This window comes from Engraulis encrasicolus, chromosome 3 (genome assembly GCF_034702125.1).
Source record: "Engraulis encrasicolus isolate BLACKSEA-1 chromosome 3, IST_EnEncr_1.0, whole genome shotgun sequence".
Lineage (NCBI taxonomy): Eukaryota > Metazoa > Chordata > Actinopteri > Clupeiformes > Engraulidae > Engraulis > Engraulis encrasicolus.
Genome location: NC_085859.1, coordinates 54,011,011 through 54,038,945, shown reverse-complemented (window position 1 = coordinate 54,038,945; position 27,935 = coordinate 54,011,011). Strand labels below are relative to the sequence as shown.

The 27,935-nt window shown below is 43.6% G+C and overlaps 1 protein-coding gene across 1 annotated transcript; it reads right to left on the bottom strand.

Moving 5' to 3' along the window:
* Positions 1-46: 46 nt before the first annotated feature.
* Positions 47-26,252, bottom strand: ddx31 (DEAD (Asp-Glu-Ala-Asp) box polypeptide 31). The gene is made up of 21 exons (XM_063194580.1): positions 26,179-26,252; positions 25,454-25,571; positions 24,868-25,304; positions 24,524-24,599; positions 23,888-23,931; positions 23,660-23,730; positions 23,390-23,454; positions 23,228-23,272; positions 23,049-23,090; positions 22,790-22,854; positions 22,455-22,574; positions 21,950-22,056; positions 21,102-21,379; positions 20,449-20,655; positions 14,623-14,682; positions 13,438-13,488; positions 12,711-12,850; positions 11,230-11,314; positions 10,774-10,885; positions 3,723-3,912; positions 47-961 (listed from the first exon to the last, which is right to left on the bottom strand). The coding sequence occupies exons 2-21, from the start codon at positions 25,550-25,552 to the stop codon at positions 805-807; spliced, it is 2,451 nt and encodes an 816-aa protein (XP_063050650.1). The 5' UTR covers positions 25,553-25,571; positions 26,179-26,252; the 3' UTR covers positions 47-804.
* Positions 26,253-27,935: the final 1,683 nt, after the last annotated feature.

The window sequence follows — 27,935 nt, the reverse complement described above, 5'->3', positions numbered from 1 at the left end:
CTCTCTCTCTCTCTCTTTCTATCTATCTCTCAAAAACTGTACAATAAGACTTTTTTAGAAATATTATTTGAAATATTATTTCATTGTAAAATATGTTTCCAGCAGAAAAGCAAGCAGATCACTATACACAAACATAAAAATTTAGATTATCACAACATGAGTCCTTCAAGTCCAATAAAGAAAGAAAAAAAGTAATTGAACTTCACCCAATAATGCATACTCATGTGCACACAGTACAGTAGTGTGCATCGATGCACAGTCACTAGATCAGATCACAGCTGACCACCTGAAATGGGGGATGCATTGGATATCCATCTGTGTAGACGTGTGTGTGATGTGTGTGCACGTACGTGTATGTGTGCACTCCTTGCCTGTGTTGACAAACAAGTGCACTGTGTTTGTGCAAGTGTTTATTGTGTTTGCGAGTGTGTGTGTGTGTGTGTGTGTATCGCATTTGTGTCCCGTGTTTGAGAGTGTGTGTGTGTGTGTGTGTGTGTGTGTGTGTGTAGCGGATTTGTGTCCCATGTCCAGAGCTGCACTGGGATGTAAAAGCGGGCCGGGCATTTTCAGTGAAGACCGATCCACCAGGCATTGAGAAAGACAAACAACAGTTGTAGTTATCTATAACGACCTTTGACCACGACAGCCAAAATTAATATCTAATTCTGCCTCGGAGAGGTCAGCTGTAGCGGCATGAGGACTGATACCACTGCATTGAGGGGAGAAACAGGCCGAAATAATTAACAGTCCAACAGGCAAATGTCCTGTATGCCATATGGCCAATTCAGCGGTGCCCATGTGACATCACTCAGTTGTTTCCTCCTCTGACATTTCTTCTGCGTTCTTCTTCTTCTTCCTCCTCTTCTTCTTCTTTTGTTGGTCACTTGCGTCTGTTCCACTGCCATACTCCGAGCGGAGGAGAGAGGCGACGCGCTTACGGTCACTCATGCCCGTCTTCTTCCTGTGAAGCACAATTAGAGTTTGTCACTTACAGGTCACACTCACACACCTACACACACACAAACACACACACACACACACACACACACACACACACACACACACACACACACACACACACACACACACACACACACACACACACACACACACACACACACACACACACACACCAAAATGTACATGCATGCCATGTACACTCCATCAAACATAGACACACATGAAAAGAAAATACTTCACCCTTCTAAAAAATAAAGAAATAGTCCCCACGCATGCCAGCCAATATTGTAAGGCTGTGACTTGAAAAGACAGAGAAAGGGTGTGAGCGTGTGTGCGTGAGCGAGAGAGTTTTGGAGCCTTCCCTTCCCTGATCGTGCGTGTCTGTGAGTGTGTTTTGTGTGCGCGCGCGTGTATGCGCCATGTCTGTGTGTGCCGTGTGCGTGTGTGTGCCGTGTTTGTCCACATTGGCTCATTAGTGCCTTCTTGTCTGGACATGGCCAGAGTGGCCCTCAGACAGCTGTAATAAGGTCTCCACTGGCACCCAACACACATGGGCATGGCCACGCCACACACACACACACACACACACACACACACACACACACACACACACACACACACACACACACACACACACACACACACACACACACACACACACACACACACACACACACACACACACACACACACACACACACACACACACACACACCAGGGTGGACGATATTGTGCTGCCACAGGGAAAGCACAGAGGGCTGAGAACCTGAGGGAACTCCTATCTCTCTACCTCTTCATTTTCCATATATCAAGGTGTGGCTCAAGGGTCCAGTTAAGTGTGTGTGTGTGTGTGTGTGTGTGTGTGTGTGTGTGTGTGTGTGTGTGTGTGTGTGTGTGTGTGTGTGTGTGTGTGTGTGTGTGTGTGTGTGTGTGTGAGAGAGAGAGAGAGGTGTGCATTCACGCCCCGACAGATGCTGTGCAGTACAGTGTGTGTGTACTTTGTGAGTCATGCAAATACCCCCCGCTGAGCGAATCAACCACACACACACACACACACACACACACACTGACAGATGCCGGTCAAGTCATGGCATGAACGCTGACCACTGGGGGGGGAGTCACTAATAAACACGTGCATGCTCACCTGAGCCCCTGACCGCAAATCAAACACTACAAGCGACCACACAAAATACGTTTGACCAGTAATGGCCATCTGACTTAATGACGGAGGGCCTTAAAAGCCTATTCACCCTCACTACCTGGATGACAAGATGCATCATATTGTATTATACCAAGTGCATCTCCTGGGAGTCTAAAAATGACTATACAAATATCTAGATGAAATGTGAAAAGTATATGATGACTCTGAACAGCAACCGTCGCTGGCTTTTTACAGTGTTTAATTGGTTAAGAGTTCAAGCACGGTAGAAATATAAAACAAAACTTAATTGGATTAGCAGTAAACCATGTGCAAACGGAATCATTTTTATCTTTTATTAGTACACAATCAACAAATGTCTTGTGAGCTATTAATGATTTTAATAAGATGCCAATGCACATTAAATCATGCACTGCTGCATGTAATCTTGCCCAAGAACAGATGAACATGCCCTACTTCACTCCTACTCCGCCTTAGAGTGCATTCACGCTGGGGTACATCTGGTTCGTGTCTGGGGATCCATGGCCTTACGGTTAAGGAGATGGACTTCAGATCAGGGGGTTACAGGTTTAAAACCTCTTCTACTCCATACCACACTCCATGGCTGAAGTGCCCTTGAGCAAGGCACCTAACCCCACATTGCTCCAGGGAATGTAAACAATGCCGTGTAATATCTGTAAAGTCGCTTTGTAAAGTGTAATGCAATGTAATGTGTCTGGCCCGTACGAATTAAATATGCCTGCTCTAGGGTCTTTAAATGGAGTAAAAACGTTCAGGTTAGAAGCCTTGCAATTGGCCGCCACTTTTATATTTGCTGCCTTGAAATCGGCTGAAATAGAAGACCCGATATCCTGTTGTAGCAGGAAACGTTGAAAATGTGCGTGGTAATAAGGTGGATATTGGTCAGTGTGCGGACAACTTTCCTTTTATACTTTTGCACTGCTCTGATCATGCACAGTCATTTGTTTACATGCTTTTGTAGGGCACACACACACACACACACGCAAACGCACAAGCACACACTAAGGATGTAACGCATGATCTGAAATTAGACCTCTCACTCTATGACGCAGTCCTAGAAGTAGTGTTTGATAGTGCCGCGTCTTTATAGGGAAAAAATATGTTCCCATAAAACCTTTAGGTTTGGATATTTATATATTATTTATACTATAAATAAAACATGAATAACTAAACCTAAACGCATCCCAGTTTTATTCATTCACATCTGTGTGCTTTTGAGGTGTACACCATAGAACTAAGTGCTTATTTACTGTATTTGTACACATGTTGGGTAAACCCTCGAGCCACTCTTAAACATGCCTCTTTTACCGTACAAACACACCAAACGCAGCAAAGGGGACGAGGCCAATGTAAGTAATTGACTGTGTAGAAAAGAAATTGTGATAACAGGCAAAAGCGATTTGGGCATTTGAAAGCGTTTAGGGAGTCAAAGAAATTTTACTTCACGTAAACTGCATGGTAGCTTGAGCTATATGACTAACTTGATGGCAATACGCCATGTTGCAATTCCGTGGCGAAGAACTTGAATATCTACTTGTCCAAAACATGCCTCAAACACAAGCTTCTTTCTGTGCGTACTCACGTCTTCTCTTTGCTCTTGCTCTCTTTGTCCTTGCGTTTACTGTCCCCCGCGGTGCCGTTTGTGAGGTTCTTGGGCGCGTCGCGGAGGCCGAAGCTCTTGGCCGCGTGCCCCAGGTGGAGGCTCCGCAGGTGAAAGATGTGCTTCAGGGCGGAGGGGTAGGTGGTGTAGGCTCGCACAAACGACTGCAACGCTGCTCAAGCACATACACAAACAAAATGTAAGCATGACTGTTAAAATATAAGGCAGACCCACAAGCACACACACGATTGCCATAATATAATTCACGCACGCACGCACGCACGCACGCGCGCACGCACACACACACAGTTTACATCTTTATTTGTGCCCACAATTCAAAATTGAGTTTCCATAGACACAAATTTACCAGTTGCAAAGATACTCAGGCATGAACTAGATAAGTGGCACCACAGTGGTCAATAGTCCATGGGGTAAAAGTCTCAAGGATAAATAGTAGAGTCCAATAAGTATTTGAACCCTTGCTGATTTTTCCCGTTTGCCCACTAATAAAGACATGATCAGTCTATAAATTTAATGATAATATGCATTCTAACATGGAGAGACAACATATCAAAAAATACTTCCAGAAAATAACTTTAAAGAATATATTTTAATTAATTTGTATTTAATTTAGGCAAATAAGTATTTGACCCCTCTAGCCAAAGAAGACAATTTACTTTGTGGCAAAGCCCTAGTTGTCTAGCACAGAGGTCAGATGCTTCTTTCATTTGATGACAATGTTTGTGCATATATTAGAAAGGATTTTTGCCCACTTTGCAGATTATGTCTAAAACATTTAAACTTTGTGGCTGTAGCTTGGCAAATGGGAGGTTCAGTTCCCTCCATAGAATTATTATAGGGGTTAATGATTGGAGACTGTCTAGTCCACTTCATGACCTTAAAGGATAGTTCCGGCGTAAAATGAAAGTTTCACCATCGCTTTCTCATGCCACATAATGTATCTAATGATGAGCCATTCTGGGCAATGCCGCGACGCTCCGTTAATTGGAGTTACGCTAATTTTAGCTTTTTTTGGTGATAAAACGCTGCCAATGCAATCACGGCTGGGCCAATTATAATAAGTCCTATTATTCTTCTGATGTTTCCTCCCCGCTTATAAACCAACTTCAAAAAAAGCTACAACACTTCATCCGAAATGTCGCGTCAATATCAAACCGAGGCGCAGAGAGATTCATCGAGACCCACACTGGCCAGTGTTTTTCAGAGGTGTCTAACTGTTGCAGCAAATGCTGCTGACCCGGATGCAGGCTCACTCAATCATGTGGCTAGGTAGGCTAAACATTTGGTCCCGCGGGTTTCTTACACTGGCTGCGACCGGTTAAAATGAAAAGCTGGAACACCCGACCAATTTTCAATCACCCTCACCGCCTGGCCACTGTCCTTAAAAACCAAGAGATATTACGGGAATTGGCTAATAGCATTAGAATTGGACGAAACTGTACAATAAAAAACCCTGAAAGATTCGCTAATACCCGGATAAGACCGTGTATGGATGGAGCAGTTCGAAGGATGATGGACTACAAAGAGTAGGGAAGATGGAACACCTAAACAACGCAAACCGTTCTAACCTAAAGATGAATGCCTGTACCAAAAAGTTGCGCATGGCTATGGAGGTATGTTTTTAAGAGCATAGAGAGACTAATGTGTAATGTGTCTGGCTCATGAATCTTGAGTGTCTGTGAATCTGTGAAACTGGTTGCAAAACACCGCACGGTCTTTTGCCAGGCAAGCACTCCTGGTTTTGGGAAGGGCATCCAGGTTACAGTTAAATGTTAGCCCACTACAGGCGAGTAAATAAAACTGTCCAAAAACAAACTAGCGCGGGGGAATGGCAAGTGAAAATTTTGAAAATTGTGTCTACCTTGAGGCAATTGTTCGATGTGGTTTGGAATGTCAAAGCATGCTATAGAGTAGTTTCAGTGAAGTAGACACTAAATTGACCATCGGGAACGGCGCCTCGAAGGTCAGGATAGACCATTAAGCACAACGGAGGAGGGCTGGCTGGAAGGGAATTTTTATAAAAGGCGAAACTGAGAAGTGCTCTTACAGCTGTAAGTACAACCACCACCAGGTGGTGTGTTATTAACAAAGTTGAATCCATGTTATATTATAAACCGTGTTTTGCAATTACTTTGATAAGATAGTCGGCTCATTGTCTGCCTACCTATTACTCCTCCAGACACTACGCTTCAAATCTGCTGCCTGCTTCACACACAGTAGTCCGCGATCCCGGGGTACCGGGTTTTTTTTATGTCAGTTTTTGTCCACTCGATTGCTCTTAGCCATTCCGTTAATATTCCGGTTTATGACAGTTGGGGTGGGGGGCAGTCGGTGAAAAACGGTCGGTGTTGGAGGGTTCCATCTTTTCATTTTCTCTTCATTTTTAACGGTCCGCCCGTTGTAAGAAACGCGGCTGCCTCATGTTTATCCTCCTAGCCACCGTGATTGAGTAGAACAGCCTGCATCCGGGTCAGGAGAGTTGCAAAAACAGTGAGGGAGCAACTCTGAAAACCAATGGCCACGTTGAAAGAACTGATGTGTGGTCCGTACTCGTCTCTGTGCCTCTTGGTTTTATTTGGACCGAGACCTTTGTGATGAAGTGTGTGTATCGTTTTTGTAAGTTGTTTATAGCGGGGGAAACATCAGAAAAATTAATAATAAGTCTTATAATTGGCCCGCCGTGTATGCATTGGCTGCGGGTTTTTTTTTTTTTTTTTTTTTTTTTTTTTTTTTTTTATTTTTTTTTTTCCCATGCCAAAAGCTTAAAAATTGTAGCTAACTCCATGAAGGCTCTGGCATTGCCCAGAATGGCTCATCATTAGATACATTATGTGGCATGGGAAAGCGATGGTGAAACTTTCATTTTACGCCGGAACTATCCTTTAATATTCTTGTTCTTGAGCCACTCTTTGTCCGCGTTTGCTTTGACGGACTGTATAGAGTTGGTATTATTGTCATGGTTTGGAGATCCGGAAAAATAAAATGGCCCACCTTCAGATTCCATTGGTTGAGGGAAAGAGGACTTGAGCACTTCAGGATTGTACAGTGTAGATCCAATTATGTGAATTGATCCTTGATCCCTTTGCTGATTTTTGCCCTTTTGCCGCCCACTAATCCAATGACATGATCAGGTCTATAATAAATTTATGTTTATAAATGTATTTCAAGGATCATGGTGAGAGACAGAATATCAAAAATAAATTCCGAAAATAACTTAAAATAATTATATTTTAATTTATTTTGTATGTAAATTTTAGGGTAATTGTATTTGGACCCCCCTCTAGCTAAAGAAGATTGAAAATTGCTTGTTAGTGGCAAAGAAAAACCCTAGTTTTCTAGGCACTGATGGTTAGGATGGCTTCTTTTAGTTAATGACAATGTTTTTTGTGCAATTAGTAAGACAACTAGTTTTGTTGGCCCATTTCCTCCTTTGCACAATTATCTCTAAGACATTTAATAGTTTGTTGGCTGTAGCTTGGCAAAAATGGGAGGTTCAGTTTATCTCTCCATAGAAATTACTATAGGTTAATATTTGGAGACTGGTCCTAGGCCACACTTCACGACTTTAAATATTTGCTTAGTATTGAGCCACTCCTTCGTTGCTTTGTACTGTATGTTGTTGTATTATTGTCAATGTTTGGGAGAATCCAACAATGGCTACTCACCATCAATGTAGTGGTGGAGGAAAGGACGTGTTTCAATTCAAGGATATTGCAACATTACAATGGTCTCCCATCCAAAAAAAATCCATTCATTGGCGATAGGAAGTTGCCATGTGCCTTGGCCAGACAAACACCCTCAAAACCATAATGATAGCACTGTCATTGCATGATGGTGATGAGGGTGTTCTTGGGGATCATAGATCAGCAGTACTCCTTTCTTCTCAATACACATTGAATTGTGATAATGCCAAACAGCTTTGGATTTTGATTGTCACTGACTACAGAGCACCTCCTTATCATATCCTAACCAGTCTGATGTCCGTTGGCAAACCTCAAAGTGGGACTGCGCAGGTGCCTTGTTCCTTCTGGGTAGAGATTGGTACCATGTGTGGCACTACAGGATTTTAAAACCTCTGTGACATTAAGATGCTACCCAGAAGTTTTTCTCAGAAGTGATTGATCGTTCCCAGTAGCTTTGATATAATTTGCCTAGTTCCATTAACCGTCAAGCTCGAGGTGATTTTGATCGCTTCTGTTCGCTCATGATTATCAAATCCCTACCAAAAGGTCAAAAAAAAAAAAAAAAAGGTCTTGTATAGAACCCCCCCAGACAGGCCTGATGGACAGGTCATTTTGTGTTTCCCACATTTTGGAAGACATGCAGCAAACAGCTTGGGTCACTAATTACCCAGTCTGTCCTTCTTGTGGCTTTGCAGCCCATTTAAAAAATTCTTTGTTTTAGGTCCTAAAAATCGTGTTGGTTCCCTGATATCATTTTGACACACTCTTTGGTCTTTCCCATGCTGGTGAGGTTTCTGTGTGACTTGAGTTCACTCATACTATGGACTGATTTCTTCTGCTAGATTCAAATGTGTCTTTTTAATGCATGGTTAGTATGTTACAGCAGGTGACTTTAAATTCAGATGACAAGTTATGATCGGCAGTGCCCATCTGAGTCTTTGGGCCCGGAACTCGTAAATCAGTTTGGCATGGGGATCAAATACTTATTTTTGGCTCGATGAAATGGCAAATAAAATTAATTTAATATATTATTCCTCTTCAGTTTATTTCTATTTTGGATTTTTTCTTTCTTTTTGATATTCTGTACTCTCCATATTAGGATATCATACATATTATCATAACATTTATTGACTGATCATGTCTTTGTTAGTAGGCAAACCAACAAAATCAGCAAGGGATCAAATACATATTGGACTCACTGTACATTACATGTCTCCCTCCATCCACTCGTCGACAATGTGAAGTTGTCCTGTGCCTTGGCCAGACATACACCCTCAAACCATAATGATAACACTTTCATGCATGATGGTGAGGAGGGTGTTCTTGGGATCATAGGCAGCAGTTCTCTTTCTTAAAACGTATTGAATAGTGTTCATGCCAAATAGCTTGATTTTGGTTTCATCCGACTACAGCACCTCCTTATCATATCCTAAACCAGTCTGATGTTTGTTGGCAAAACTCAGGTGGGACTGCACAGGTTCCTTCAGAAGCAGGGGTACCATGTGTGCACTACGGGATTTTAATCCACTGTGGCATTGAGTGCTACCAATTGTTTTCTCAGTGATTTTGTTCACAGAAGCTTTGATATCATTGCCTAGTTCATCCACTACAAGTCTAGGGTGCTTTCTTTCTGTTGTCATAATTATAGAATCCCTACAAAAGGTCAAATCTTGTATAGAACCCCAGACAGGCTGATGGGTGGTCATTTTGTATTCCTTACATTTGGGAATAAATGCATCAACAGTTGGGTCCTTAATACCCAGTCTCTTTCTTGTGGTTTTGTAGCCCATTTCCTCTTTGTTCAGAGGTCTAAAATATTGTCCCTAATATCCTTTGACCGCTCTTTGGTCTTGTTGGGGAGGTTGGAGTCTGATTGATTCAGTTGATTCAATGATTCTGATTCTGCTGATTCAATGTGTCTTTTCTGCGTCTTAGTATGTACAGGCATCTTTAATTCAGATGACGAGTTGATAGGAAGCACCTATCTCGTCTGTGGGACCGGAACTGTTATCATTTGGCAGGGGATCAAATACTTATTTTGCTCAATGAAATAGAAATACATTTATATACACTACCGTTCAAAAGTTTGGGGTCACCTTCATTTTTTTGCAATTCAAGTCGCAAACATCTTTTAAATAGCTTGAAATTGAATAATGGAAAGTACTGAACAGCCACAGGTGAAAAAAAGTTTGATTACCCATAAAATTGTTTAAACTGGACAGAAGAGTGAAATCTAACCAAGCTTTTTCACCCATTTATTACATAGAAATACGTGTTTTAGTCAATTTTTCTATAGACATATCTTTGGTTTATCAGAGAATGCATGGAACTAGACTCAGTGTCTGCCCTTTCCAATGGTAGGTGTATGATATTTGTTGAGTTGTCACCTCGTCCACAAATTCAAATCAAAGTAGCTGCATGATTTTCTAGGCATCAGAATGAACCTACTTATGAATGCACGATCCATTGTCTCAGCGATGTTTTAGTGTGCAAGCCAGTGCCATACATCATTGGAAAGTGTAGATTCTCCTCTTTCAAATGATGTGTATATCATCCGGCATTGTATGGACTGACAGGAGCAGACATCAACTTTTGCAAGCATGGGGCTCATAGAGCTCATGGGCAATTCTGGACCTCATCTCATCACGGGAATTAATCTGTAGAGTCGCGACTGGCTATTATTAATGCCAACGGAGTCTAAACTTTGATTAGTACACCAGACTAGACACTACCTTAGTAAAGGTACACTTTGATTAGTCAAAAGTTAGTGATACATTTTGGTCTATTCTATGCATTGTCTATACAAGTAAATCCATTCAACAGTTACTTTTTCCAATATCAAATTACTTATTTGTTGCATGCATTAATTTCAGGGAACAATAACTCTATACACTGATTTTATACTAGAACTGAAATTGAAAAGGAATAAGATTAACTGTCAGAAAGAAGCACTGTGGGAGGAAAGTGTGGTGACCCCAAACTTTTGACCGGTAGTGTATATTCTCTACAGTTATTTTCTGGATTTTCTTTTTGATATGCTGTCTCTCCATCTTAGAATACACATTATTATTACATTTATTGACTGATCATGTCTTTGTTAGTAGGCAAAATAACAAAATCAGCAAGGGATCAAATACTTATTGGACTCACTGTACACAGCACCTTCTTCTCCATATGTGTTGGCTACCAATTATTGATGATATTGAACAATATTTAAGCAAGTTTTTAGCATTGACACACACACACACACACACACACACGCACACACGCACACACGCACACACACACACAAAACACTATGAGGGCACGACAATCCAGAGCAAACACACCTTTCTTTGCCGCCTGGACGGACTCCTCGCTGGCGTGAACAATATTCTCAAAGTCCGTCTGGAGTACCGTGGCTCGCTCTCGCATGTCCTGCTCCACAGCTGCCTGACTCTTCTGTTACACAGACACAGACACACACACACACATTCATTAAGGACACTTATAAAGTATATAAGTGTGTGTGTAAATGACTGAGATTGAGGTAGGACCATTTGAAATGAACCTACAATATTGTTTGCTGGTCTTCGCTTTAGCAATTAGTGTTAGCATTTTTGCCTGTGTGCCTAGTGACTGAGTGTGTGTGTGTCTGAAGGGGGGTAGCAGAGAGAGAGAGAGAGAGAGAGAGAGAGAGAGAGAGAGAGAGAGAGAGAGAGAGAGAGAGAGAGAGAGAGAGAGAGAGAGACTGCATTTTCATGTATGTGTGTGTGTTTGTGTGTGGGAGAGAATTGGACACACACCTTAGTGTCCCACCGTCCTCTGCCACGGAATCGTTCATCTTGTAGCAGTACAGACAAGATGTCTTCCAGTTTCATCTCAGACAAGCTACAAAACAAACACCACACACACGTTTAGCTCCAATAACTGCAAAGACTTTGCAAAACTTCTGGATACATCTCACAGCCACTAACTAAGAGAAATGACCACTAATAAACAGACCAATAATTAAAACATTCACTACCAAGTCACGTAAAAATACGTTTAGCCTCCCATGCGTTGGCTCCCACACCGTAAAATTACTTTTTTTTTGTTTTTTTTTTGGATTCTAAATCTATACACATTCTAATGCACATTCTGAGTGATTTTCGTAATAATGTGATGAACAGAACTGATATAGATCATGAAAACACCTACATAGATCATGAAAACACAGACAAAGTCAAAACTCCTACAAAGTCAGGATCTGGATATTTCATCATCTGTGCATTTTATTACACACAGTATTTGAGTTTTATTATAGCGAATCAAACCACTTCCTGATCACATCACGTCATGTCTCCATTTACTTCCTAGAGCATCAAAACAAAACATGTCCTGTCAGCACAGCCCTTGCTAGCTAGCCTATTCCTAAACATGATGGAAGGATAAGGAGTTTTGCTGCCATCAAGATAGGTGTAAAATGGAAGGTTGCAATGAAAAACAGCATGCAGCACAGCAGGAAGTAACCTAATTTTGGGTTAGCACTTTGGCACGTCTACTTTTATCTACAGAACGAAAACTGCCAGTCAAGTGACATTAGCTAGCTAGCGTCTCAGATGATGTGGGGCCTGATCAGGTGATTTTTGCATCGAAATAGTTTACTTGAAAGCTACTGGAGTTGTTATTCGGGCGTGAAAATGCATTTAGACACGTAATTTAAACTCGGAGAGTCAGAGCGCACCTGTGACAAAAAAGGCTTTATCTCAGTTCGAATGTTCAAAATCGCTATTTTTACTTAAACCAGTGCTCGCTTAAAGTGAAATAACTTCGGAATGGAACAAGCTAGAAACAAACCGTAAAAATATACAGACAGCTGAGTCCTTGGGCTTTCGAACAAGCCCTGACATGTGTCTGTGGGTTGAAGACAGAATATCCAGTGGCTGTTCAAATAATGATGAAAAATGATGAAATTGGCTGGGAGTCTACAGCTAAACTCCAAAAAACGGCTGGTATTGAATGTTAAAAAAAAAGCATGTTGAGCCATTAAAAAAACAAAAAATAAAAAATAAAAATCACGAGGCGTCAAGAGAAGCTACACTTCAGATAACTTTATAGAAATATCCACTCAAAATCAAAAAGGATTTAACATTGAAAAAATGCTACACATCAGTTTAGCACTTCTTCATTTTAGCCACGTTTTCCGTTTCTACACTAATGTTAACACGATGGGTAATGTCATCATGTACTGACAACAAAACCTGACCAACGACAAAAACACAGAGGGAGTGAGGCGGGAGCAGACCTGATGTTGTGATTGGCCAGGACATCCACGTAGGCGACCTCTGCTGGCGTGAGGAAGAGGAGGCTTGAGCCCTCGGTGCCGATGCGAGCTGTGCGGCCAACACGATGCACGTACTCCGCAGCTGACAGAGGAGGGTTATACTGGGGAACACACACAAAGACACACATGCATCATTGTATACATTCGCACGCGTGCACACACACAGAATGTTCACGCTGCATAACATTGACATCCGAAGCCAAACAGCTAAGGAGTTGGCCTGGGGTTGCAGGGTCAAATCCCACCTTTACCTCTCCCTACAGTGCATGGCTGAAGCAGAGAGAATACACGAAGAGCAATGCACCATCTTTGGCTGACGTGCCCTTAAGGGAACATAGCTCTACTGTACTAACCAATACCCTGGTGGTAACTACATAACTGTTAAGTCGGTTTGGTTAAAAGCATCAGCCAAGTAAGGGGTTGCTGTGGCAATGTGCAGCGTGTTAACAAACCATACCACGTGCGACCGATCGGGGTTCGAGTACCACCTGGGTCATTTCCCAACCCTACCCTGTCTCTCTCTCCTACTTCCTGTTATCTCTTCAACCGTCCTACTAACCCCCCCCCATAAAACATAAACGCCCGAAAACATAAAAAAAGCATCAGCAAAGTGTAATACTTGTAATGTAATAACGGCAAAGTGTAATACAGTGTGCTGTAATGACAGGCGCCTAGGGACTGAGATTACCTGTATGATCCAGGTGACCTGAGGAAGGTCCAGGCCGCGAGCTGCAACATCCTGCCAAACAGCACAACACAACAGCCATTAGATATGACAGGTATGGAGTGCGCAGCGCATATGCACACACACAGGTCTGCAAGCACAAACCCTCACACACACGGGCAAAGGCGCAGGAGTGCCTACACGCACACACACGGGCACAAGCACAGGAGTGCGCACACGCACACACACAGACAACCCTTTTTTCAATACATTTACACACATTTATCATTGAGAAGGAAAGAACGGTGAAAGGAGTGAGAGAAAGAAAGTGAGATAGAGACAGAGTAAGAGAGGGATGGCAGGAGGGAGCAGAGGCAAGAAAGATGGGGGGAGGTGCTGCTGCAGCTGTTGTCTTCATTGCCTGAGGGCCATTTCGCCAGATGCCAGAACGACCAGTGGCCAACGCTGCTGTGCACTTGCATAATGCAAACACACACACACACAAACACAGACACACAAACACAGACACACAAACACGGACACACAAACACGGACACACAGACACAAACACGGACACACAGACACAGACAGACACAGGACCCTTGAGTCAAACCTTGATATCCAGAGTCAAAAAAGGAGAAGAAATGACTTGAGTACGGCACTCCAAATTAGAATGTCTTTATTGTTTACGTCAAGTCCTAAATGAACATTACTCCTTGATATGTTTGCATGTGAGATGGAGAACGGGACACAGAGTCGTCCCTTCCTGTGTTTGTGTGTACCATGCCTGCACACATGTTGGATTTGTGTTCTGTGTACCTGAGTGGGCATAGTGACATGCCACATCAATGCTGTGTCCTAGCCCTTTAGATGGAGTGTCCTAAATACTGAATGTTCATCTTCTTTGTAAGCTTTGGCAACACTGATACACACAGGCATGCTAATGAAGCATCTTTGAGTTTGAATTCGAAGCTGAATGGGTTGTGTTTGTGTGTGTATATGAAGTGAGCTTTACCCCAATTGTGTGTGTGTGTGTGTGTGTGTGTGTGTGTGTGTGTGTGTGTGTGTGTGTGTGTGTGTGTGTGTGTGTGTGTGTGTGTGTGTGTGTGTAGTGAGCCTTGCCCCAAAAGAGTGAGAGAGAAAAAGTGTGTGTGTGTGTGTGTGTGTGTGTGTGTGTGTGTGTGTGTGATTTAAGAGCAGAGTACTTACAGTGCAGAGCAGGACGCCACTTGTGCAGTGGGAGAACTCCTGGAACACCTCCATTCTCTCCTGATGAGGAAACCATAACAGTGGCCACTTAATAGCTTGAAGAAAAAGAGAGATCTTTGACTTCTACAACTATGAGACAATCTAGGCTGATGCTCTTCTGATGACTCCCGAGTGTCTTGGCCATCGCTGAACAGTTCATGTTCTCACTGAATGATTAGATTTTATGAGTAGATTTTATGTTGTTTTTTTTTTTACTGTTAATGCCTTGATTTCAGATAGGACAGTTTGAGATTGTGACAGGAAACAAGTTAATGGGGAGAGAGGGATGGGGAGTGATCGGCAAAGGACCGTGGGCCGGAATTGAGTCCAGGTCGTGTAATGGTACGATGTCTACATCGCCCCAGTAGAATTGATCTTACATCACGCTATGCATGGCAATCACAAGTCCATCAGCCGTCGAGGTCATCCGCTTAAAACAGTGCAACAGCATGACAAAAGACCCTTTAAAAGGTACACTGTGCAGGAAATGGTCAAAAAAGGTACTTCAACTATGCTGATCATTGAAACTGGGTTGCCTATTGCCAAATTTGATCGTTTTAAAAATGCCTATTTCTGGAAATTCAAAATGGCGGACCATGGAGAAGATCCCCCTTTTCATGTATGAAAAGTGCAATTTTCCCAGTCATAATGAATGCTTAGAATTTGATGGTGGTGGTAAGTATTCATGAAAAATGTAACATTAGTGAATGGGTGGCATGAATTCCTGAAATAAACAACTAAAAACCTTACACAGTGTACCTTTAAGAATTCGCACATGTGTTCAGTACAGCAATAATAGAATACATTTGAATGGAACCGGTCACAGACATTTAGTCATGCCACTTGCAGTTAGGGCAGTGTGAGAAAATCTATACTGATGTATGACTGGTAGAACTCCAGCTCTAAACAGCAACTTCCTCTTAAGGACTCACCTACAAACCTCAGGGGCACATCTTTCAAACCAAGACACACACTCGCGCGCGCACGCACGCACACACACACACACACGTCGACACAGACACAACATGGACACCTGCCACACCACACATTCCTGAGGTTAAATAGCTCTGTCTGCTGTCGGATGTTGATTGAGAATGAAGGGAGTCTACCCCTGTGTCCCCCTCAGTGCAGTGTAGCCTCTCTCTGACTCCACAGCAGATGGGCCTCCACCACAGCTGGCTCATCAAAGCGACAGGCCATAGCCCTCAACACCACAACAACCACAACAGTGGCAGAACAATTACAGAAAGGTTCCCCGTGCAAAATACTGATAGGGCCCCACATACAGCCTGCCACGGCGCTCATATTAGGGCCCCCACCAACAATGCAGGAGGCGCCCTGGGACCAGGGGGAAATACCCTGCTCGTCCCCCCCTATAGCTCCGCCCCTGCAACCCAACCTGACAACCCTGTTCCATTGGCCCTCCCCAGCCACACCACAACCCAAACACACAGCCATAGCCCATCCTCATCCAGCCATCCACCTAAACCACCTACCCATCCATCCATCCATCCATGGTGTGCCAACCTCTTAAATATCTAACGACAGTGGGCAGCCGAGGAGCCAGTGCCATCTGGAGAGGTGCCCGTCCTGCATTAACCCAGCTAAGGGGGTAAGCGTAGTACACAGCAGCACTGGGAGGGAAAAAAAAACGCACATCTCCTCCCTCCACGCACCCTCCAGGCAGCGCCACAGGCTATTGCTGCTGCGCTGCGAGCTACACGCTATAGGCTAGACGGGCAGGCCTTTGCCAGTTGGTTCGGAACGGGCCGCGGCAGAGTGAGGGGTAGGCCATGTCAACAGTGTCTAGGCCAGAGAGGCCACAGGGTACAACACCAGACCGAGCCAGAGGGCAGTGCCACAGGGCAGAGGAGAGCAGCTTAGGGCCAGAGGGCACAATCTGTCACACCAGCTGCCTGTCTGTCATGGGAGACGAGAGAGAAGTCATCTTGCAGCTACTGGCTTCCTCTTCCTCCCCCCCGATCACCACACCAGCCCAACATCAGCTAATGTGCACACTTGATGCATTACAGTTTTATGGTCACATCGCGAGAACATTAATCAAATCAATCAATCAAAATGTGTCTACATGGCACAATACCACAACTATGAAGTTGACTCAAAAGTGCTTTACATTCACCCATTTACACAACTGCTCTGAATGCTGCTATGCAAGGCAATGTCCAATGTATGCCTACCACAAGCCATTGACATAACAGTATGAACCAGACATGCCACATCAATGTTTCTGCCCTGTCCATTCACAATGACCTATTCCTTACAAGATGGGCTGTGGCATGTATCAAATCTGGGCATTTTGACAATTTAGATTAGAACAGCTGCGTGAGTGGAGTGGAAAATGCAACACACTTTTACATACATTTTAAGCAGCATTGATGTTAATTGATTTAGAGTGGATAAGAGTGCTGGCTATGCCAAAGGCAGGGTCAGAGAGCTGAACTATTAACTTTAACCAAGCTCTCCAACTGTTGGAACTTCACTGTGGCTCGTTCACAAACCTCAAGGTACAGAGACAGTGATTTAGGAGGAACATGATTCTTCAGAGAAAAGCGACACAGTTACACATAACATGCCACAAAACACACATTTGTAACGTAATTGCAAACTGGCAAGTAATGGAAGCATTGGTGGCCAGGCTGAGGTCTCCAGGGCCTGAATTTTCCGTGTCAGCGTTTAGGCCGACAGAGAACTGTGCCACTGTGGAACCGGATGACATATTTACAGGAAAAGTTGATTTGTTAATTTGTCCCACGCCTGACCACATTTCATTTAGGTCACACACACATAGTGAAATCAATCAATATGGCATGAAAGCGAGTCAATCACCCATATGCATCTTATCTCCCAGTGCATACTGGTGTGGGAACCGAGCGTGGCATCGTTCTAGCCAGCATGAAAAGCAGCTTCAGTGAACTTAGAGTAGAGGACCTGAACTCCAGCACAGCTGGCAGCGGAGAGCTGCTCCAAGTGTTGCACTATGCAGAAAGAGGTGTGTGTGCGTGCGTGTGTGTGTGTGTGTGTGTGTGTGTGTGTGTGTGTGTGTGTGTGTGTGTGTGTGTGTGTGTGTGTGTGTGTGTGTGTGTGTATGAGTAAGTGTGTGTGCGCGCGTGTTGCACTATGCAGAAAGAGCTGCACCAGTGTGATTTTAACAGATGAGTCATCAGACAAACAGAACCTTTTGCTGCATGCTCCTCCCAACCCCACTCAGTATCAGGCATTTGCAGAAGGAACATCTAAATAAAATTACAAAAACGGCTGACGCATTTTTAGATGAGTGTCCTGTGCAGCAAAGCTAAATATGGAACTCCTCAGCTGCAAGGTGCCAAGGCATATTTGGAGGAAAAACATTAACCTCACCTCACCAAATACTAAACGGAGGGGTGGCACGATACATTTAAGCCCTTCAGAGGTAACAAATAACTGTTTAAGTGGTAGAAGGGTAATGGAATGTGGTATGAGAGGTAATAGATCAACATGATCTCCAGAATTCCATGCTCCTGGACACGGAATTGTTTTCCGTGATGGACACACAGAAGTGCTCTCTCTATACTCCCACAGCTCTATGTTTCCACAGTCTTGTGTTTTCTCAGGATTTTTCTAATTTCAAATATTTTTCTCAAAAAAACATTTCTTACTGACAGGTTATGGTTAGGGATTGTTTTGGTCTGGGCACAGCTAGTATTCTTTCATTCATAATATGAATTTGATAGCCTATCACCCAACTGGAATGGTATTTATCAAATATATGTCTTTACTGACAGGTTAAGGTAAGGGAATGTTTTGGTCAGGGCACAACTTAAATTGCTATAGCATTATCATTTAGTATGTATTTTCTAATCATAGAGTTAACACAGTGCCGTGAGAATATAGAAAGCACTTCCGTGTGCCCATCACAGAACAATTCCGTGTCCAGGAGCACAGAATTTTTTAGGTGCACCAGCACGAATTCGAGGGAGGGAGGGAGGGAGGGAGGATGGATGGATGGATGGATGGATAGATATTTTCAAATCCTGCTGCAAATCTCATGTTTTTGTTTATCATTAGACACACTAATTAAGGTGTTACGGTGGAATCCGAGGTGAATTAGGGTTTGCCCTTCCCCGTTCTGGAGCGCTCTCCCTCTGCATGATTATTATGGCATCTTAGCAAGCGCTACGCACAGACCTCTCTGTCTCTCGTGCTGTCAAAGGTGCATGAACGATGCCTTTCCGATAGATAGTATGGAGTTTGGAGATAGTTTTTGTGCTTGACCCTTCTGCGTGAATTCTATCAGTGACCACTGCTGTTTGCATTTCGTTTTCCGCCTGATTTTATTTTTAGTAACCCTCGTCCGTTTCAAAACTCCCTGCCTTAGTTGAGCGCATCACCTCGCTAGTCGGATAGTTTAGCAAAGGAGAACATTCTACTTTGAAACGTCGGACTGCCTTTCAGCGCACGGACCAAGGGGTGGAAAGCTAGTTAAGTGTCGTTGAAGGACTGGCCGCAGTCCCAAAAACGTTTTATTTTGTGATGGGCCAATATGACTAGGGTTTGTTTTGTTTTACTAAGGAATTGTTTTTGCAATTCATTTTGTTTTACTGATGGCTGTTCGCACCGGTGAAAAAACATCCAGCCGCCTCGCCCGATGTATGTTACATTTGTAACGCAACAATTTTCCACCGCTTACCTTCATTAACCTCCGGGCTCAGTTCCGATTGCAGCTGTCATGAAGCTCGAGGCGAATTTTAAGTCTTGTATGAACAAACTAACAGGTAATCTCAAACAGGCAGTCGTCAAGGAATTAATGAAATTACGTTTGGCAGAACTTTCACAACTTTCCAACCAGGTTATAGTCGCCTTGCAGACCGTACAAAATGCCACACAGCTTCTGTCGCGCTGATCTCTGACTGACGTCTGTCACTCAGCTAGTTAACAACTAGCACAATGCTAAATCAGTGGACGCAACAGGCCTATTCATCACCGGGTCCTTGCAGCTGCATAAAAAATAATTCGTTGAGATTCGAGAACACAGACTAACAGGTTAAGTAAACAAATTAGAAAACACATAAGACATGTTGTAGGGAGTCCAGAAAAATTACTACCAGGTGAGATGTGGCTTACTACCTTTTACTGGTCATTTCATTATTTTGTTTTCATTTACTACTTTTTACTACTTTTTAAAACCCTGCGGGCACCCTGGATTGACAGCCGGAGTGGGGTAGGACTGTTGGACATGAAGATTATTATAGAAAAGTAATGGGGGTGCTGTGAACAGTATTACAGGGGTATAACAAGACGAGGTATGACAGGTATTTGAGTGTGCCAACTCAGAAGTAAAGATCAGTGATTGGGCAAAATGGATTTCATTAGTTACTACAATCCAGTGCCACATATTGCAAATGACCTGGTTTTACCTGTTTTCATTCAACCAGCCAGTTCCCTGCAGAGTTGGACAGGTAAAACCAAGTATTTTGGAATATTTGGGACCAGATTGTAACTACTGAAACTGAATCAATTTCGCCCCTCGCTGGTGAAGATGCATGTCAAAAGTGTGGAGTAAAGGGGGGCGCTGTGGCGCAGCGCGCTAAGCCCCCCACATTTGGGCTTGCATGCCCACCCACGGGGACCCCGGTTCGAGTCCGGCCGGGGTCATTTCCCGATCCTCCCCTGTCTCTCTGTCCCATTCGCTTCCTGTCACCATCTTCGACTGTCCTGTCAAATAAAGGCATAAAAGTCCCTAAAAATATATTTAAAAAAAAAAAAAAAAAGTGTGGAGTGACGACATACCTCTTGCTTCATGTTGCCGTGCAGGCGGAGGAAGTTGACGGGTTTAGGAGGCGGAGCAGCGCCCTTCTTTTTGAGCGGAGTCTTTTTGGGTGCGGGCGTGTCTGTGGCGTCTCTTGGTCCATTCAGCACAGCCGTCAGCATCGTCAAAAGGAATTCCACCGCCTCACAGCTCGAGACAAACACGATCAGCTTCTGCCCGCTCTCAAACTGAACACACAAACACAAACACACACACACACTTTACTACCAGAATGCATCCATACATTGTGTCATGAATCAAAATGCATCAGAGAGATATTAATCACACAAGATTTTTCTCTGTGTGTAATGTCTTGTGATGTAAGCTAATGAAGTCAAGATCTTCTTTAAACACAATAAGTACAAGCAAAATGTTTTTATTTTTATTTTTTTTAAATGATGTGCATTCTTGCAGGACAGGTTTTTTTAAAAGTAGCGCACGTGCGCATGTCCACACAAGCAGCAATTTTCACACACACACACACACACACACACACACACACACACACACACACACACACACACACACACACACACACACACACACACACACACACACACACACACACACACACACACACACACACACACACCCTGAAATTCTCCCAATTTGCTCGACACGCATACACACGCACCTTGCACCTGGCCAGGATGAAGGCGGCGAGGCAGACGAGGCGTAGTTTACTGGGCACCACCACCATGTGCTGCTGCAGCTTCTCGGGGATGGCAAAGCTGTCGGCCAGGGCCTGCTGCTCCTCACCCATCCCCTTCCCCTTCTTCCCCCCCTCCTGCTGGTCTTCGCTACCTTCGCACGCCCGTCTAGTGCACGCCATCGCCTTCCCGTTGGCAGGGTCCTCGGACACGTGCACGCTCACGGGGTCCTTCATGCTGATGTCGGCCAGACGAGACAACCCTGACGCGGACAAAAAAAACCAAAACAAAACAAGGACACAGGTGCACCACCACACGTCAGCAGAGGGGACTGATGTTATAAAGACAAAAATCAAACTGCCCTACGTACTACTACTGATAAAGAATCCTTTTTAAACAAGGCCCACATAGCTACAGACTTGTGCAAACCCTTCAAAAAGAAAACTGCTTTCTAACTGACCGATAGAATGTCTGACCAATGAACAGGCTGACCAACTGACAGTGCAGCAGAGTAAGCCCCAGATCATAATGCAGACTAGCACAGTAGTCTAACAACAAAAAATATTTTTACTGCAACCACTTACTACATTCTAGACAGTGGATGTGGTCAATGCATTGCCAATTGACATGACTTCATGCTCCACCATATTGCATCTACACATACACTAACAAATAATCATTGATCCATTCCATTCATCAACAAAATAGACACTAGATGTCTGATAGTTTGATCATCTGGGATTAACAATCTTTTTTTGGCTACAGGTTCTCTTTCGTGAGAGCCTGTGGAGGAGATGATGGGTGGTCTGCAGGGCGCAGGAAGTTCACTTACCTTCCGTGAGTGTTGCGGACAGCAGGACGTTTTGTCTGGGGGAGCCTCCAGCATTCAGGGCATTCAGGATCACCGTCAGGTCCTTCTCAAAGCCCAGGTCCAGAGTCCTGATAGGACAAGGGCATATTCAGACACGTACGTACACATGAGCTCCACATTACAGAAGTGACGCAACACACAAGGATAGATACAGCAATGCCATTTTCAGACAGCTCACCACAAATTCAATTGCTTTTCATTGGAATTTAAAAAGACAGTTAAAAAGACAGTTAAATGGCCCCGGTTGTAAGATTGTTGTTACCAGAATGGCAATAACTGAGTCGTAACATATTATCAAAGACTATGCGTAATGTCAAAGTAATGGAGTACTATGGTAGTTAAGTCTTTTCGATGATTAGGGAAGCCTTCAAATAGCTGAACTGTGTGCATTACAAGGATATGGAAGATACTTAAATACACGAATAAGATGCATGCCAACAAGACTTTTACAACACATTTTACACACCTGTCAGCCTCGTCAAGGATGAGCCATTGCACACTGCTGAAGACGATACTCAGAGTGTTTTGGATGTGGTCAACCAGTCGCCCAGGAGTTGACACCAGAATGTTGATGCCTTTCCTCAGTCTAAAAACAGCCCCCCAAAACACAACCCCACACGGACAAGACAGACACACACACACACACATATATATACTGTGAGCATGGTAGAGACATGTCATTGACTAAACATTAGGTGTTTCATAATGTAACAGTTCTTAAGATCAAACTAAAACGAGAAAAGGTAAGAAATTAACAAGTTTGGTTTAGGTTTAAGAGCTGAAGCCTTGTAATGGGCTTACCTGGCTTTCTCCGCCTTTCTCTTCTCCCCGCCCATCAGCACTCCTGGAACAATCCAGGTGAACGGCTGGAGAGACGAGAGAATGGAAACAAACCAAGTGTAAGAAGAAGAGAGAAGACGCATAGCACAGCATGAGATGTAGTGTAATCTGTGGTGGCGATCTATCCACTATCCATTATCTTAGAGTAGAGTTTAACAAATGCATCCAAGTTGAACATTAAGAAATGTATTTGGGTGTATTTTATTGCAGCACTTCTCACCTTTACAAGCTTCTGGAAGATCTGGAAGCTCTGCTGGGCTAGCTGAAAGAAGAAAGCACAACACACATATCAAGATACCAACACTGCTTACTGTACTTTTGGAGTGTGTGTGTGTGTGTGTGTGTGTGTGTGTGTGTGTGTGTGTGTGTGTGTGTGTGTGTGTGTGTGTTGTCCAATACCTCTCTGGTAGGAACCACTATTACAGCCAGAGGTCCATCTGACCGCTGTAAGAGACACACACACAAGACTGTTGTTAATAGTAATACGAGTATACAGCCACCCTAAACTAAGTACCTTTTAGTTTGATGTGTCCTGTTCATGAGGCGTTCACTTCTACTTACCTTAATTTTAGGATCTGCTGCTTGTAGTGACTGCACAATGGGAATCCCATAGGCCAACGTTTTACCTGCAGCATATCAAGGAGAAACACAATGGCTATCTGCACTCAAAGTCAAAGTATTTGAATTTGGTCTAATTAATTGTATTGTCCATGAAATGGTAACGGTCCGTTTAGATTGGCTCTGTATTACATTGGCTCTGTATCTGTATAACAGGCTGTGAGGAGAAATGGTCTGGGGGCTTTTGATGATTGGGGTTCATCTTAATCTTACCTGAGCCTGTCTGTGAACGCACCACTGCATCTTTGCCTGACAGCAGCAGAGGAATGGTCTGTTTCTGGACACTGCACACGTGCACGCACACACAGGCAAAAAAAATACAAACACCATACTAAAGACACACAATCGAGATAAAAAACAGGCCATATGCATGATGACTTGCATGATGAACAACTTCTGAGGCCAGTCAGAAAGAGCCAGAGTCACAGATGTGGACTGTACCTGGTCATGCTGGTGACATTGAGGACCTTGTTGAGTGTTGCCACCTGAGGGACAGAGCGAGAGAGATGGAAAGGTCAACATGTCAACAAATTAGCAGGGCTTGCACAGAGAGCAATGAGATATGATTAAGAGCGTTTTTACTACTGCTGTGTTCAGGCCAAAAGAGAACGATGCTGGTATCCGTTCCCAAACCTAATCTTGAACCGATCGGCATGTTCACACCGAAAATATGAAAAAAAAAACTTGTTTTTCCATAGTGACCTATATGGCAATTTAGACGTCAGCTGGTTCATTCGGGTAGTTTGCTGTCTGTCACAGGTGGTAAAGTACATTGTGAGAGCAGGTTCGCACACTGAATAAGGTCCTATTCAGAGTGCAAACTTGTACTGTTCTTTTCGGGGTCACGCACCTGCCTATTTCTCTAAACATCTAGAGGACACGTGGTAAAATAAACAAACCCATACGAGTCATTCACTGCTAGATAGTTTGGTTCCCAAAGGTAACTGATGCAGGAATGGGCACCGACACTATTCTGACCGGCCTGGGAACAGCTTTAAAGGTGAGCTTGCTTTCCTACACAACTGAGCTTGCTTTCCAACATCAAGGAGTTGGAGAGGGTAAGAGTGAGTGCCTCACCAGGTGAGGATGAAGATCCAGTTCAGCGAAGGAGTCTGTGGTGAAAACCTTCTCCTTTAGCTGGGTCACACTGGGACTGTGTACACACACACACACACACACACACACACACACACACACACACACACACACACACACACACACACACACACACAATCAATTTATGGGTCAAACAATCAAACTCCGCATCTCTAAAAAGGGATACTCCTCAGGGATATTCCATACAAATAATACGCCAAAAAGTAGCTATAAAGCACATCGATGGACAGTAATACAACTGCAATGCACTAGTCTTGCAGCACGCACGCACACACACACACAGCTCTAAAGAGACAAAGCCTTACGCCTGGACACTGGGGATGTCTGGGTTGTTTTTGAAGAGACTTGACGTCTTAATTGCCGGTTTGCCCGCTGCTGTGCCCTCATCAGCATGTTTCCTGTCAGTGGGTTGTTGAGGCTTCTTCCCCTGGGGTCCCTGAACCCCATGTGTCTGTTTGCGAGGGGGTGCCTTTGGACTGACAGAGTCTGCAGGGCTGAGGCTGTGCTGGTCTGTCTGAGAATCGTTCTTCTGCTTGGAGGGAGATGGGGCTTTGGGGTTGAGAGGTGGACTCTTAGATGTGGTGGTCAGGTCTGGCTGATTTTTGTGCTTCTGGGGAGATTTAGGGATAAGAGGGGGAGACTGCGCGTCCCACGGCTGGTCTGACTGCCGAGGTTTCTTGTGTTTGAACTGGGGAACATGTCGCTCTCCTGAAGCCTTGCGTTTTAAGGCTGCCTGCTTTTTCTGCAAAGAGTGCACAGCACACAAAATACTGGTTAAAAATAGACACACGGACCTAGCAGTCTAGCAGATTTCAACAATACAATTATGCTCAATACAAACATTAGCGTTGCATTAGAACATAAAAAGTAACATAGGTAAATGCCACTTACTTGTGCCCACTTGTCACGAGCCTTGAAAGACCCTCGATGCGTCTTGTACGGTTTAAAGCTCCCGGAGGAAAAGTTCACCATCAAAGCTTCATCTGCCATAATGTCCACTTGGTTCAGCCTGAAACCCGACAAGCATTGCAGTGCTAAGCTTTAGTAGGCCTACAGTATTGAAAATAAAATACCTTAGCGGTAGCACAGATTTTCTCTAAAAGGTCTGTGGCAGTAGGCTATGAACCGCAAACGGGGTTATCCTTTTTACTGCTAAGATTGATACAGGCATCTCCGACGTGTCACTGACAGCACAACCATTGGACGTTAGACTAAAAGCAACATATTTAACGATACACAATATAGAGACTTTTAAAATATGATAACTACAGCCACCACCATCATCGCTCATTTGGTAAGGCAATGTCAACTTTACACACACGTGTGCCCAAGTGGGATCATCTACGGCGGCGTAGCCAACATAATTCATCACATTTCACTCTCTGTCAGTTGTCAGTCAATAACAATGATAACTACAGCCACCACCATCATCGCTCATTTGGTAAGGCAATGTCAACTTTACACACACGTGTGCCCAAATGGGATCATCTACGGCGGCGTAGCCAACATAATTCATCACATTTCACTCTCTGTCAGTTGTCAGTCAATAACAATGCACGGCAATTATAGATAGTGTAGATATTCGACATTATAACGCCAGTATTACTCAACATTACCTCGCTATTTCTGTTTCACATGTTCACAATTCAGCTCCATGCGTTTTAAAATGACGTCATACGCAAACTTCCGGCTTCGTTTAGAAAACCACACTTCAAAATACAAGTCGACAACAAGTTACAGAATAGCAAAGTAAAAGTGCTCGATTTGTCTGATTTTTATGTTCAGTACTACTGAATATACGTTTTAAATCAATTACAATTCTTAACAATTTTTATTTTAGTTCTTAAAAGAGGCTACATGGTTGAGAATAAACAATTATAAAGAAATAAAAGCTTATGTCATTTGATATAATTATAGGTGTGGGCTAAAATATGTCTGGCAGTGATGACTATCTCTGTCAATTAAAAAAAAAAAATCTGCCGTTATAATCATGGCCACAGACTGATTTGGGCTTGGGGTTTATTTGGGTGTGATCCATTTCTCTACTGGTCTTCTCTGTGAAAATGCTGCAAAAGGTCTGCATTCGGCTGACGGCTTGTACACTGGCCTGATTAAATATGTTTTACAGCTGGTGCTAAAGAGGTTGGCGAGGATGAGCTTATTATTCCAGAGGAGGGCTGTTTATGTGTGTATGTAGTTGGGGGGGGGGCTTTATCTTGCCCACCCCCCCGGGACCCCTCCTAATGAGATGCAGTAGTAATGAGAGGGATCTCTATGGCAGATGTGAGATTAATTTTAAGGGGGGATCCTGTTGTCAAATATCATGTAGGCTACATGTGTGAGGGACACGGGCCAGTGAAGGTGAACCCTGACCCATGCTGGATCCTGACTGAAGAGCAGTGATATGAAAGATGGTTTTACTGCCTTTTATCTGTTTCAGCTGATATCACATATACCAATGGGTAATAAGCGCATGCCGTGTTGGCTATGACAGTTTTCTTTTTGTTGTGATGCCCTTCTTGGTTGGCAATGCAGCCTGTCACATCACAGCCTACATCACTCTGTAACCACAGGGCAGCCACAGAATAATGGTCCCCTCAGGAGTGTGTGTGTGTGTTGGTACGTACCATGCTCAGGCAACATCAGTGGCACTCCTGGAAGTTGGCAGATTAGAAGATTTATGTCATGACCATACTCTCTGGCTTATTTTTTTTACCAGGCAAACTCAACTAAATGAACAACTGTCCAGTTACTGTGTATAACATATCAGAGTATCACACAGCGCACACAGACTGTGCAGTTTGCATAAAGAAGTTTATTCAACATAATTATAAACCATACATACAGGTATATCATATGAAGCACATAGACACATAACTGGGCATATAAATAAAGATGTAATCGAAATACAGCTGTCTTACATGTGGAGGATTACTGACGTTGACAGGTTAAATAATTGCACATTTTATTGGAATTCCTCCAAGCCATAAGATAAAGCCAAGCATCTGACTGTGACTGTGGATTGAGGGAGGAGAGAGGTTCACAGAGGAGTAAGTACTTAAACTAAGCAAACGTGAAAAAGAGAGGCGAAGTGGAACATGGGAAGGGATGCATTGAATGGAGGAGGGTAGAGAGAGAGAGGGGGGTCATAAAGACAAAGAAAGAATGAAAGGAAGAAAGGGAGAGATAAAGAGTGGGCAAGAAAGAAAGAAAGAAAGGGAAAGATAGAGTGTATGAAAAGGAGATAGGACGAGAGAGAGAGAGAGAGAGAGAGAGAGAGAGAGAGAGAGAGAGAGAGAGAGAGAGAGAGAGAGAGAGAGAGAGAGAGCGCACCGTGTGTGTAGTGTACCTCTAATAACCCAAACAGGACTCT